General features: G+C 51.4%; 5 protein-coding genes across 5 annotated transcripts; 2 read left to right on the top strand and 3 right to left on the bottom strand.

The window, feature by feature from the left end:
* Positions 1 to 991: 991 nt before the first annotated feature.
* Positions 992 to 3,565, bottom strand: N7539_001922 (putative serine/threonine protein kinase (Prp4); the record flags this gene model as incomplete). Its single annotated transcript, XM_056931525.1, has 3 exons — positions 992 to 2,466; positions 2,545 to 2,771; positions 2,844 to 3,565. The coding sequence occupies 3 exons, from the start codon at positions 3,563 to 3,565 to the stop codon at positions 992 to 994; spliced, it is 2,424 nt and encodes an 807-aa protein (XP_056793556.1).
* A 907-nt stretch (positions 3,566 to 4,472) lies between these two features.
* On the bottom strand, positions 4,473 to 6,073 carry N7539_001921 (uncharacterized protein; the record flags this gene model as incomplete). The annotated part of the gene is made up of 3 exons (XM_056931524.1): positions 4,473 to 5,089; positions 5,136 to 5,851; positions 5,931 to 6,073. The coding sequence occupies 3 exons, from the start codon at positions 6,071 to 6,073 to the stop codon at positions 4,473 to 4,475; spliced, it is 1,476 nt and encodes a 491-aa protein (XP_056793555.1).
* Positions 6,074 to 7,582: 1,509 nt separating this feature from the next.
* On the bottom strand, positions 7,583 to 9,106 carry N7539_001920 (uncharacterized protein; the record flags this gene model as incomplete). Its single annotated transcript, XM_056931523.1, has 2 exons — positions 7,583 to 8,506; positions 8,615 to 9,106. The coding sequence occupies 2 exons, from the start codon at positions 9,104 to 9,106 to the stop codon at positions 7,583 to 7,585; spliced, it is 1,416 nt and encodes a 471-aa protein (XP_056793554.1).
* Positions 9,107 to 10,843: 1,737 nt separating this feature from the next.
* N7539_001919 (MOSC domain-containing protein) lies at positions 10,844 to 11,446 on the top strand (the record flags this gene model as incomplete). Its single annotated transcript, XM_056931522.1, has 1 exon — positions 10,844 to 11,446. One exon carries the CDS (start codon positions 10,844 to 10,846, stop codon positions 11,444 to 11,446), a length of 603 nt encoding a protein of 200 aa, XP_056793553.1.
* A 1,539-nt stretch (positions 11,447 to 12,985) lies between these two features.
* Positions 12,986 to 13,215, top strand: N7539_001918 (uncharacterized protein; the record flags this gene model as incomplete). Its single annotated transcript, XM_056931521.1, has 2 exons — positions 12,986 to 13,017; positions 13,053 to 13,215. 2 exons carry the CDS (start codon positions 12,986 to 12,988, stop codon positions 13,213 to 13,215), a joined length of 195 nt encoding a protein of 64 aa, XP_056793552.1.
* Between the last annotated feature and the right edge of the window lie 815 nt (positions 13,216 to 14,030).

Below are 14,030 nucleotides of genomic sequence, written 5' to 3'. Positions count from 1 at the left end.
GGCCACAGATACCTGGATGATCTATATCCCATTGGGGCCAAAGACCTAAGCGAGGCTCACCGTTGAATGTTGATAAATCCCTGCTAATCCCTTGGCTGTTATACTACTGTGTAGACTGTAGTGTATAGTATACAGTGTGTACTATACTGAACACTGTATAAGAATAGCATATGAACCAATGTATAATCATACAACCATCTGATGGGATACGGCTACGCCAGGGGTAGCTATATCAATATGTGAGAGGGACGAGGAGTGAGATTGCTGTAGGGGAGAGATTCTACCTAATCTATGGACTGTGGTGAGTCGGCAGAATCACATGCCATGCAAACACCATCCTCTCCTAAGATCAGGTTTCTCTCCGCTCGAATCGCCAGACATTCAAAGATCAACGACCCGAACACTTCAATATCCACTATCTCGACGTACCCATGGGATTGGCTACCAGGGAAATCTTCTTCTGCCATGTTCGGTTCTCGCAAGCTGTTCTCATTCCTAGGTAGCTAAGTTATACACTTGCACGGGAAAGATGGCCATGGGGTCTCGCGTTCCAGATTTGAATCTTTGGTTGTACGTTCCGTGCGGAGTTGGGGGGTAATCGTTTTCCGTGAGATGATCTCGATCGTCATCTACACTCATCCTCTTCTTATCTTGAGGGTATGCGGCCCGGATGTTCATCCCGCTATATTCTCCTGCCGTCTCACTGCAGTGTCATGTGGAACAAAAACCTAGGGGGTGTGCCACTACCTAGTCATTTTAGTGATAGTCATGTGCTTCAGACTACAACCCCAGTAGACTACGTAAACAAATCAAGTCCGCTGCGAATGATCGTGCAAGTCATATGAAACCCTATGAAATCTTTTGTGTAGATACATGGCATCCCAAATCTCTCTTTTCTCTCCTTGTCAAGTTGTTGATAGATAACTTCCTCCAACAATCGTATCGTCTTGGCACCTCACCCCGTTGATCCCGTCGATAATCCCTGCCAGCCCTACTTCCGATTCAAAAAGGGATGCTTAAGCGCTTCGGCAGGCGTGCAACGCTTCTCCGGATTCAAAGTCAGGCAACGATCCAGAAAGTCCACGAACAATGTCAAATCCTTGGCGTCCGTGTCCGACATCCCCCTCGTCCCTTTCCCCATCAGACGCGTCTTGAGATCCCGAGTGGGCTTTTTAAAGTCCAAGATTCGAGTGACCGGACGGCCGGTGAGTTTGTCTTCCTCGGCGCTGTGGAAATTGAGCATATCGTCAAAGTGCATGTGAGAAAGCGAGCCTCGCTTGAGCAGCTTCGGTGGATACTTGCCGCGACACTCCATGATTGATTTGAGCATTTGGTTGTTATTGCGACCCGTGAAAAGGATCTTGCCCGTGTACAACTCAAAGAGCGTGCAGCCGATGGACCACACGTCAATGGCAAAGTCGTAAGGAATACCAAGAATGACCTCTGGCGCACGGTAAAAGCGACTGACAAGGTATGGTGTGATCTCGTTCTCCGACGCGGTGGAGGCAGATCCCAAATCGCAGACCTTCAAGACATTTCGTTGTTCGTTGACCAGCAAGTTATCCGGCTTGAGATCCGCGTGCAGGATGTTACACTTGCGAAGTAGGCTCAGCCCAAGGAACATCTGCTGCGCGTAGGCACGGATCGCCCTCAAGTTCAACCCAACATCACGTCCAAACTTCTTAAGGACTTCGCGCAAATTCATGCTCAGGTTCTCAAATACCATGCAAAGATGTCCCTTGTGGTCAAAGTAGCGGATGAACTTGATGACATGCTTCTTGTCCTCCGGGTCGGCCTCTCGTAGCTGCTCAAGGATGTCGATCTCCTTCATACCGGCCTTGCGCATGGTATCGTTCTGGCGGATGATCTTGATCGCAACCACGGTCTCGGTAACTGAATCGGTCGCTCGTACGACCGAAGAGAACATTCCTCGCCCGAGATTTTGAGTAATGTGATACCGCCCGTTGATCAACTCACCAAGCCGTACATTATAGTAGCCTTCGGGATCGTCCCAGTTGTCCATCATGCTAATGTCCAACTCTTGAGGCTGTGGCACCGCGGTGGCCGATGCGTGGGCCGGCTGTTCGCCAGTGGTTTCCTCGGCAAACATGTCGTCGTCGTCATCTTCGGCAAACATATCGTATGGATCCTTGGCTTTCGTCGAGGGCAGGGCTTGTTGAGGGGCCGTGTCTGGTAGAAGAATGTCCTGCCTGGTGGTCTGTGTCTCGTCGTAGGCGGCCGATGGGACGTCGCCGTTTGCTGATTTGGCTCCACTGGCTTTTTCGCGTTCCTGCTTGGTATCTAGCATGGGATCATAATCCGCAGCAGAGGGCTCGTCCGTTTCGGTCGCATCTGTAGGAGCAGTGGAGTTGACCAGATCTGCATCTTTGCTAATTGTAAAGTCAGAGAGGGCATCCCCAATTTGCTCGCTTGGAGTATTGGGTGCAGATGAAAGTCGCGGGGAACCTGGAAAAAATTGTAAAGCATCCGTCAGCGTTTGAGGACTGGCTAACTTCCGAAGAGCCGAGGGCAATTGAGACTTACTGGGGCTCCCATGTGTGCTTGCATTCGTAGGCTCGGTCCCGGTTGCGGATGAGTCCGTCTCGCCATCGGGAACTTGCAGGGCCCTCAGGTGCATCGGACTGGCTTGGCTGCGGTACTTGGCTTTGATTGCCTCGCGCCGTTTACGACGAGCTTCCAAAGCGGCCGCCTCATCCATCGGCTCGACCGGCTGTGCGTCTGCTGTCGAATCTGCCATGTGGGTATCCGCACTAGCCAAGAATGTTAGCTACCCAAAAGATACGTTCAACTTGAATGGAGAGTTTTGGGGGGAAGAAACATACTCATCGGCAAAATGCGCACGCCTCGGAGGGACTTGCTGCACCTGAGTCTTGTGTGTTTCAGCACCAACCACTGGTTCGCGAGTGCCTGTTGGGGTCTTTCCTCTTTCGCTCACAACCTGGTCAGTAGTCGAGCGCCACCTCGTGTCTCCAGCAGTTCTTGCACCACCCGCACTCGGCATCGGATCGTCATACTGTTTCGGTTTTCTGACGTCGCGATACGGTGATCGACTGCGGGTGCGCGGTTGTTTTTCCCTGCGACGGTCGTAGTCATCAGTGTACTGGAGGCTCTCGCCATAGTTATCCTCACGATCGTAGTCATGGTATGATTTCAGCCGGCGAGGGGGCGCATTTCGATCATGGGGTCTGTCATCGTATCGCGACCCATATCGACGCGACGAGGGCTCGTGTCGAGGGCGGCGATCATGAGGTCCGTCATAGTTGTCATCGCGTCTTCGCTTCGAGCCTTTGCTGTCACGGTATGGCGAACGTGAGCGTGAGCGGGATCTGGATCTTGTCCACGATCTGCGTCGTCGAGGCGATTTGCTGCCTCTCAAAGATCCGGGAGATCTCCGCGCCGAGGAAGAACTATCTCTGGGGGGACGGTCAACGCTGGTGCCATTAAGAGGAGGTTTTGACGTAGTTGCCTTCATCTCTGAGCCTGATTCGATAATCTCACCCTCAGAAAGCGTCGATGGGGACCTCGAGTGATCGCGAGACGCCATGTTTCTTTTGGGTCGAACCGCAACGCTGTCTAGTACAAGCCTTATCTGTGACGGAAGAGAGTGGCCTCCGGCCTAGGCAGCTTTCACTTTTTCTCCTCCCTGAAATGAGCTGCTTTTTGCTGTTGCTGCTAGTCGTCTTCTGGGTGGGAAGGCTTGAGTGAGAAGTTCCCAGTTAGCCCAAGCTTTGGAATTGCGATAAGAATCGGCGGGGAGACGCGAAAGTCCAACCGGCTGAAAACGCCTGCCTTCACACACCCGAGTCCTGCGACCGATGAAGAACGGTACTTGTGACTCGGCCAAGAGTGAAAACCGGAGAGAAATGTATGTAAAAGGGCAACGCCAAGGGAGGGTGCGTGCTTTATGGAGATGAAATGGGAGTAGATGGCACGCTGTAATTGCGATCGCAAGACTCGGGCCAAAAGCACTGTGAGCCTTGTTACCACCTTTGGCAGGCGGTATGAGATCTATCAGTCGAACTGACGTTACCTGTTATCCGGTCCACCCTCATTCAGTGAACCATGTAAGACATACTCGACTACGGACTACTAACTACTAGTTAGTAGTAACTAGTAGTGACTACTGACTACCTTACAACTGAGTCCTGTCTCTTTTACGTATTATGTCAATGCCATCTCACTGTTCAAGTCTACAGTCCTTCATTGTGACTCGAACAAAAGCGATCTTGCGGGTCTTGATTATTGCTTCATCATCAACGGCTCATTGAACAGAAGATACCTCATCGTGGGGGTGGCGCAAAAATGAGGCTAGGGAGGGTATCGTGGTGATTGACTTTGCTGATACTCAAGAAAACTCGAATCGCTCGCTGGAAATGCTGAAAGGAAGGAAAGATAGACAAAAACATTATCAGGGATATCGCGAGCAGTGTCGCGTCGGAGTACAAGGTTATCTAACTCGTGACTCGCTTGACCCACAGATTACTCCCGTCGCCATGATTCTCACGCTCGTCCAATTTTCTCCATGCGCGAGTGGCCTTCAGTCCCAGCTCATGTTCTTCTCGTTTGATCTCTGCAATCTCATTTTCGATGCTTTGTACACTTCGTTTGACCTCAGCTTTGGCGGCCTGATCATAAATGGTTGAGGTCGGCTGAATTACTCGTGTCAATTCGTGAATCACAGTCTCCAGGTTGAATCTGCGCTTGGCAAGCTCATCACGACGTGTCTCCAGTGCCTCGATACGGCTCAAAGTGTCCTTGGGGCCATCGCTCGGTTGGAGTTGGGTGGCCATTGTTGAGGTTGGAGAAGTCTTTGAAGGGATGGGCTTTCTGACGGGCTTCTTCGACGTTGGCATAGCTATGGGGATAGGGCGCCGGCGGGACATGATCGAAGAGGTGCGACCATCAGTCGCTTCTGGTTCGGCAGCACGATCTTCATGAGAGCTATCGCTGAGGTTGTTATAAATCTCATTTCTGGGGTTCATGGCGATCCCAGGAACAGCAGGTTGAGTAGACTGTGGTTCGGTCGGAAACAGAAAATCCTCTTCTGTATTGATCGGAGGCAAGGGCTCTAAACGAGGGGAAACTTTATTGACAGGTTCGGTAACATGCCTGACCTGGAAGGAGTTCGGGGGCCCCAGCGGTAATTGTAGTCACCACGGTTGGCACAAACCCAAGATTCGTATCCTGTGGTGGGGAAATTGTATCCCGTCGCGCATGCTGTGCAGGAGGTTTGTTCTGCGACATGGACCGTTGACCGTATGGGGATGAGTCGATCTCATTTCTGGAGCGGCTGAGCATCCGGCCTCGGGCTCGCTCGTGCTTGTTTCTAGGCTGAAATTGCTCCCGACCCCAACTGAAGAGGTTTGTTGTGTGAGAACCGGAGGACTTGTGGAAGGCTGCGCTACGCGGCGGTGCTTGATTTTGCCATCCTGCGACGCCTCTAGAGGGGTCATTTGCTGCATTCAACCCAGCAGGCACCGGTTGTTTGGGTGCGGCGGACGAGAGATGAGGGGGCTGAGGCGTCCCTTGCGACAGCTGGAGCCTTTCCCGTGAGGGCCGCGAGTGAACTGCGAGGAACGGCTCTGGGGCGCCGCGGCCTGGGTTCAAAGGGTTGAAAGCGCTTGGCGTCTCATACGAGTACTCTTGATTGTGATCATCATCGTCTCCCATGGAAGAGACGCAGAAGCTTTCCTCACTGTCGCGGGTGCGCAGACTCAGCATGGGCGAAATTGCTGGAGACACACTTGAATCTTCCTCGCCGACGGAGCTCTTCCTCGACGGCGGTACGGCCGTCGCATCATATGGACCAGTTGCTGGGGCGGTTGGCTCACTACAGGATGAATCGCATTATAACATTAGTCACTCAACGTGATCTCCAAGTAGTCTGAACCAAGCTTTGCATAACATACTGAGGCAATCTGGGTAACCTCTTCACGGGCTGGTTCGACAAGGGGATTTTCGCCGAGGACTGCATCTGGTACGCTGACGTTGTTCCGGCCTCGGTGGAGTTGTCGATTGGTTGACGCGACCTGAACGGTGCTTTGGACCACATTTTCGTGTTGGAGTCAGAAGATATGTCCAGATCGAGGGAGAGAGTTTCAACTGAGTCCGTCGCCGATATGATTAACTGATCAGATGATGTGGTGTTTTGGCCCTCCCAGTCCTTCCAGTGGAACAAAGAGAACGAGGTCACTTGACGGGGCAGGGCTAAGCAGGCCCAACAAGCGTCAGTGCAACACACCACGCACGAATACCCTCAGCAGGAGGACAGGCACGGTGACCGCTACCGAGGTGAATGAAAACCGACCTCACGAACGACTTGGCGAATCGACCGAAGGAGAAGGGAGGGGGGGGGGGGTGCGGCGCTCTGAGAATGACAAAACGGGTTCACAAGTCAGACATGAACGAGAGTGAGAGGAATAGATGTAGCCCAAGTGACCGCAAGCTAAATAAAGAATCATCCCATCTCCAGTGCTCCACTACGGATTTCCAGGGCAGCACTCGGCAAACCACTTGAGTAAGGTCGTTAAGTTTTACGTCTACCCTGGCCGGCGTCAACGGGCAACGCTTCCATGAGCGAGCGGCAACGGAGATTTGGGGGCGATGATCTCGGTGGAGTGACATGACCGAGCGTTTCTTAGACTACCTAACTTACAAGCTACTAGTCGTTAACTTTACTAGTAGTACTACGACTGTACTAGCAAAAGCTGCGCGTAAGGTGAGAGAGAGGATGCCCCCACAGAGCGACTATTGGATTTCTCAGGAGTCCAAGACCAGGTCGACCGCGGGCGAGAGCGACCCGATGTTTGACGAGCGGGTAAGAAGAGATTAGATCGTGTTTCATCGTGGTCATCTCAAACCACGATTCCGAACGGGGCCTTGCGGTGGAGTTGAACCGGACCTGCCTCGGAGTAAAGGATCGACAGCTGCGTACTGATCAAGTACCTAAAAAAGTGGATCCCAAACATGCCACAGCAGCCAGGCTACTACTAGTGAACTATTGTATAGTACTACTACTACTGAGTCAGTGAGAGTACTGACCAAGGGACCTTAGGCAGGAGGAGGGATCTTAGTATGGGCAAGAGTAATTAGTATGACGGCGCTGTTGATAAAGCATGTAACTACGTAGTATTCACTCTCATGTAGGGATAATCCAATCTCTACTGGGGACGATTCGTTGTTCATCCGTTACAGTTCGGGAGTGAGCCTCTTCACCTTGCGCCAAGCTGGGACTTTGGTGGTCAACAACCTCTATTTCTTCTACTTTGTCGACAAATGGGGCCATCAAATCACAAAGAGAGCTATTTAATGTACTCGAAACACAACCCGTGCGAGACTGTGGATAATAAATTGGCGTATATGACCCGTTATGACTCGTCTGGGATCGAAAAGTCTCAAGTCCAAAGGTTGAATTCAATCGCAAACTGATTCAAGACTTGGCTCGTCCACGGGTCATTGTCATTAGGTATGAAGATCTTTCACGCGACTTGTCAGTGGTACAAACAGAGGCTTATTCGAAATGATCAGACCGCGATGCAATACAACTTTCCGCGTGAAAAACTCAGACAGCATCTGACCTTGCGACCTGACTCGAGAGGCCCTTGACCTCCTGAATGTTTGCTTGATCGGTAGGAGTGGAATGGGCTTTTCTTGTCGGTATGATGCCAAACACCAACATGATCACTGATTGGAGGCCTAGAACAACTCCCAGTGTCAGCATTGCTCTGATGACTCTGGCAACAGCAAGAGACATTCCGCCAGAAGATGACGAAGATGGGGAGGAGGAGGAGGAGGAGGAGGAGGAGGAGGAGGAGGAGGAGGAGGAGGAATGGGAGCCTTGATTGGAAGAGGAAATCGCATCGGCCGAACAGACACCAGTAGTATCTCCACAGACCTCACACCATTGCTGCTGGCTCCCCACGGCAAACTTCTGAGTCAACGAGACAAAGTCTTCCCAGGGGAGCTCTGTCGCCTCACCACCAAACAGGGGATAAGTCTGGAGGGTCGAGGTGCCCGTGTAACTTGTGCCGTTGTGGAAGGAGAATCGCACAGAGATATCGGACGGAGAAGGTGTGGCGTTGGTGGAGTTGGTCACCAGCTCCCACACCATGGAGGATGCATAGTCGGGCATCCCATAGAAGTTCGGGTCTGCAGCTGGCAGATCGGCCAGACCATAGTAGGAGAGAAAAGTGGCGTATGATCCGAATTGAACGTTGAGTCTGGTCGCGTTCTTCTTGCCGGCCACGATGCTCTCGAGGGCGGAGACAACCTGGCCCGCTAGCTGCATGCCAGCAATACCGCGGACAGGCTCGGTAGCATTAAAGGCGAGACCATATTCGTGGGAATTGGCCAGGTCAAGGAGTTCTTGCATCACACGATCAGTGAGGATACCGTCGGTCTGGAAGGTTGACGTGGAATTGTGAATCAACGCAACCCGCAGAAGATCCCAGATGACAAAGGCATTCTTGTAGGACAATTGATCGGGCTGGAAGGTTTCATTCACCAAAGGCGCCAGAGATTAATATAGCGGCTTTGTGGATTTTAGCAGATTCTGATAGTCCGCCGATGAGTAAAAGTCATTGCTACTAATGACCGCCTGGGAACATGAAGTGGTACTCTGCAGCCACGGACTGTTCTCGCTGTTCTGTCCGGCATCAGTAGTGACAATGGGAATCAGTTGATAGCCGTTCAGTGGAGCCTGCACAGAGGACCCATTGCGCAGCGTCTCGGTCGAGGCACCAGCTCTAATAAATAGGTAGAGTCCTTGTAGGAAAGCCATTCCCGAGTGCTGAATCACATCGTCTTTGGGGGAGACGGCGTTGATTTGACTGAGCTTGACCGTGTTGGGACTGATACCGGGGATTTGGGGAGAGGCATCCGTTGAGATGTAGCAATTTCGGAAAAAGTCCCCCGTCGCAACCATCTCGGTATAGCCAAGGTCGGTCAACTCAGCCGGAGGAAGGATTTTCGGAGTTCGATCACCATGACGCTGGAAGATATAGATGCCCAAAGTGGTCTCCGCCGAGCTGAAGCCAGCCACAACAAACAAGGCCCAGCCGACCACGGCGGGTGCGTTCACGAACATGATGGTGACCGCAGTGAAAGATGATGAATCTGACAGGCAGATGAGGAAGCAACGATGATACCGTGCAAAAGCTGATCTTGCCTTGTCACCGAAGGGTCCCGACGAAATACTCCCCGCGGCTATTTGGATCCATTACTTTGCTGGTCCGGTACATCAGGGCTTCAGCGATTGTAGAAGCATGCATTAGTGGCAGAGTGTCTGAACTTTGACCATGCCTGACGTTCTATCGGTCTATCCCACCCCTAACCCAGTGCAGGTAAACTGATTGTCTGAACCCTGTTCGTATGAAATGTGATTCTGCCACCCACCACAGTCGATAGTCTAGGTAGAATCTCTCCCCCATAGCAATCTCACTCCTCATCCCTCTCACGCATCGATACTGCTGCCCCTACAGTAGCCGTATCCCATCAAACCCCGCTCGAGTTCACATGTACAGAATATCCGACTCGTTTGAGTCTGGTCACTCTTGGACGCTTGTAGAGCAAAAGATATGGCGAGCAGAATCCCTTTTCGGAAGTGAATGCATCGTACATGGGTTGAATGTCTTGACGTGGACGATAAGCCGTCCGTTGGAATTGACTTTGGCGATTTACTGGTCTGGGAAGCAACCGACAGTTGTGGTCGGGTCCACCTCACCGATTAAGATGTAGGTTCAGTCTTTTCTCCAAGGCGATAGAATTCCCGGGTGAAGTGAGAATCATGTGGCTCTGGAAAGTTCTAAGCACCTTATTCACATTTGAAACTATTCCACTGCAATCAAGTACTCGAAGGCAGATGCCATCAGGATCCAGGAGTAGATAGTAGTAGGGGGTAGTTGTATACGATGTATCCCAATCTGGAAAGTCGTGAAAGGGATCTACTATATGATCGGAGTTGACTGGCACCCGACGGAGAGTGTGTAGATGTATATGCCAATAGATTTCCCCTCCTCTGATCACGATCAGCGTAGGTATGTGGGCGACCACTCTGCGCTCCAATGGTGCCAACTGGAGCCTGCACTAGTCTGCATGCAATCGATAGACTGAGCTTTGCACAGGCTTCACCGCTAAGTCCTTGGATTGATCATGCCTGTAGTTTTGTGTGTTCAGTAGCAGTCGAGAAAAGCCGGTTCACCATACCTCCCCGCTTCGTCAACAATCCCTTTGTCTTTTGTTCTCCAAGAAAAAACCCCCCAGCTGGTGATTGCAACGCTATCACCACGTGAGACATGTCCGTGGCAGTAAGTTTTCGAACGGCAAATGGACAAGCGGACTGCCGACCACTCCTCTAGTCCCTCGTGGTGTTCCATGATGTCCAGAGGCTCCTCACTACAATCATATCAGATGGCCCCTCGGGTTCAAGCTGCTGCTGACGAATGGCTATTGAGCCATCCGTTGACTGTATGCGATATGCACGCATGTACTGTGACCGTCTGAGCTGGCCGTGCAGCGCTTCGAACGTGTGCTGGCACCACGATGATGGCACTACATAACAGCTGTGCATGACACGTCAGAAATGGAGGGGGTTTGTCGGCCCTCGCCTTTCAACCGATAAAGTACATTGAAGCTGCTGCAGGTGAAGACATGGATCCCAAGAGGACTCTATGTAGATCCATTACTTTGAGGCGGATGGGTCAGAGATTCCAGATATAGAGCAGAGGGATTGCCTTCTCTAGACCAACCGTTTTCAATAAGGTAATATAATCCCCTATCTTACCTCGTACTTTCCACAACACTTTACGCCGTTCGACCCCATATCATGTCGACAACAGCGACGGTCACTCAAACCCGGACAGGGTCCAACAGTGGCCAAGCCCAAGTACTGTCCGTCTCCAAGTCAACCTCTCACGGTGTCTCCAAAAGCCCCGTGGGAGAAATCACCCTGATCGCTGGCCTGGGGGTCTCTGGAGACTGTCACGCCGGGAAAACGGTTCAGCACCGCGCCATCCAGCAAAAGACTCCCTCCGTCACCAACAACCGCCAAGTTCACATCGTCTCCATCGAGACCCTCCGCGACGTCTCCTCGCGCGGCAAAATCACTCCGCCGCTGTCCGCGGGCATGATTGGCGAAAACATCACCACTCAGGGCCTTGACCTGGTCTCTCTACCATGTGGTACTGAACTTCATTTTGTTGGTCCCAGTTCCAAGGCTGTCGTTGTTTTGACAGGCTTGCGGGCGCCTGGCCCCGGGATCGACCAGGTGCGACCCAACTTGTTGCCTCACTTCACGTTTCGGGATGGGAGTCAAGTCAAGAAGATGGCGGGAGTGATGGGAATCGTCAAGTGTGGAGGTGAAGTGAAACCGGGAATGCGGATTGAGGTTGTTCGACCCGCAGCTGCTCGTTCTCTTCCTTTTGTCTGATTGATCGGGTCTCGAGGATCGAGGAGACGGGACAAGTGAATGATGCGTCGGAAGGGTTGCAATTGAAAAAAGAGCCCGTGGTCATCATACTGTGTCTTCGGTACACACTGGTGTGTTGGACGGTTTTCATACCGAGCAAGCCTCTGACGCACTCGATTTTGTCTATATTCTCTACTCCGTTGTCAGGCATGCCGGGTCACGGCAATACAGACCCGTGCTCAGGCCTACATGATGGTGTCGAGATTGTCCTATTCAGGTACACTCACAATTAGTATTGTACAATGAATTGTAAGAAGGTACAAGTATCTAGTTTCAGCTCACTTATGTCGTAGTAGTGCGTGTGGTGAAAGATCAACAACTATCAAGCCGACATCCTGTACTCCACCGCACCATGACCGACGAGTACTATACCCTCGCAGAGTGTAGGTGAAGAATTCACTATCGCCAGTAATACTAGGAGCTTCGTTGCTGAACTGCGCCTGGCAGGATGCCCGTACGCCAGCAATGCTGGCGCCGTACAATTGCGAAGTGGCAGGGAAGGCCTTGTCTTGATGCCGGACACACAACTACTTGAAACCCTGGCTCATTTCGCCCGCGAGAGGATTCCAGAGCGGTACGTCAAATGCCCCGAGTTGTTGAATGGAAAGATCACGAAACTGACGCCTATCATCTCGGTTTGGTTTCTGAAGAGTGGTGCATGCCAAAGCTGCTGGGTAAGTCCAGGACAGCTTGCCTGCGTCAAATTTGTGCCATTCACTGATTTTGAGATCTGGACGCCGTCGGTCATGCCTGCAGTGCATATGGAGAATTCACCTGTACCAATGATTGCTCCGACTTGACCTGCGCGAGCTTCCTGAGTTAAAAGGGCAAAAAGAGCAGCCTGCTGCTCCGCGTTTCCACTGTAATCGTGGAATGCAGGGTTGCCATATACTTGACAAAGTATAACTCGATTGTGTCGGTCATAGATGTCTGTCTAAGGCGATCCGTGGACCGATCGTGGAACGTGGTCGAGAGCTTCCGGTGGAGATCAGGTAAGCTTTGATGGCTGATAAGAAGAATGGGTAATGTCGGTCAAGTCAAGAGTAACTATTTGTGGTTGGACAGTAGGTGCTAAAGGATTGAGAATTGCTGAATTAACGCGAGCTTAGTGGGAGACTCACTGGTGCTGGGAAATGGTACCCTTTGGAGTATTGTACAGAAGATGGGCTTCATTACCTCAATCTTCCTGTTCGAGGAATCACATACACATTCATTTCAGAGCGTAACCATCGCGAAGTAATAGTGGTGTAAAGGAAAATGGACCAGAGCTACCTAAGGATCTGCAGCCTGGAGAAACGCCCCAGCTCATGACCTGGGACATGCGTAGCGGCTGAGCCTGGACGCAGTCATGTAAGAATAATCAAGAGATATCCCAGAAGATAGACATGCAGGGCCGCTGGACCTGGAGAACCTGGTAGATCGATCTGCCATGTGACGTCGAAGGGTGGATTGAGATTGTGTGTCGCTGTTGGGATAACTCTCTGAACACGCAACCACTCAATGTCTGCGCCGCGTGGAACTGGGGTCTGCATGTAACCTCGTCCGCTCATCGCATCCGCGTATACAGTGTGAACAAGACCCACGAGGCATCCCAAAAGAAGCTCGATAAGATGGACCAGTTGGGTATTCCTCTTGCACCACTGACCAAATATCAAGCGGTTCCTATCCAGTCAGACGAGGAGTACTTGCAATACTGGCGAGATCATGAGCCCTATGATGTTGCCGAGTAGGCAAATGCAGTGGAGTCTGGAGGGAAGACGTGGAATGGGACTCGGAATCATCGACGTCGTCAAGATTGGGTATATCGAAAACGATCATCACTGGAGGTGTGCGTTCTGACATGGTGTCACTCGCTATGTTAATGCTGCTTGCCGACTAATGATGCCCTGCTCTTTCTTTGGTATTCTTTCCAATTCATTCAATTCCAACCTGTACACCGTTTTCTAGTAAGTATAACAAGCAAGACAGAACGAGCTGCTTGAGAAACTCTACTACCGATCTACAACCTAAATACTTCCCCCTTCTTTCTCAGAATACAACAAAGGATCTGGCTTCTAGTAAGAAACAAGCTTTACCTACCTTTGTCGGGGCGTCAGTCGAGAGTCAATATGGTCTCTTTGTAAAGTCCGCAAGCGTGTCGCACAGTAATCAGACAGACTGGACTGGTCCAGTCGACTGCTACATGAAGCAGGAAGCCCCAAGTTCCGAGACCTAAATTGGACCAGTTACTGCACGGAAAAATAAGCTAGCCCGACATCAAAGCTGGTGGCAACTTGCAACTAGAGTCGCTGTATTCTACAGTGAACACTGGTTGAATTGGTCTACCATCGTAGGAATAAGGGAATTCGAGGCGATATACAAGCACAGAGAGCAGCAAGAGACCAACAGGTCATCTGAAGACGTGGCAGGAATTACCTACTCGACTTCATCAAGACAATATGAAGCAGCGAGTCTGCAGTTGCTCGTAAAGCTAGGCTTCTAACAAGTGAAGCTAGAATTCAAACCAGACAGGAGTGTCGAGTACTGCCAAAACAAGACATCGTCC

Source organism: Penicillium diatomitis (genome assembly GCF_028827545.1).
Source record: "Penicillium diatomitis strain IBT 30728 chromosome Unknown utg000002l_segment0_segment0, whole genome shotgun sequence".
NCBI classification, from domain to species: Eukaryota; Fungi; Ascomycota; class Eurotiomycetes; order Eurotiales; family Aspergillaceae; genus Penicillium; species Penicillium diatomitis.
Note: the sequence above shows the minus strand (reverse complement) of the source record. Positions and strands in the feature narration are given on the sequence as shown.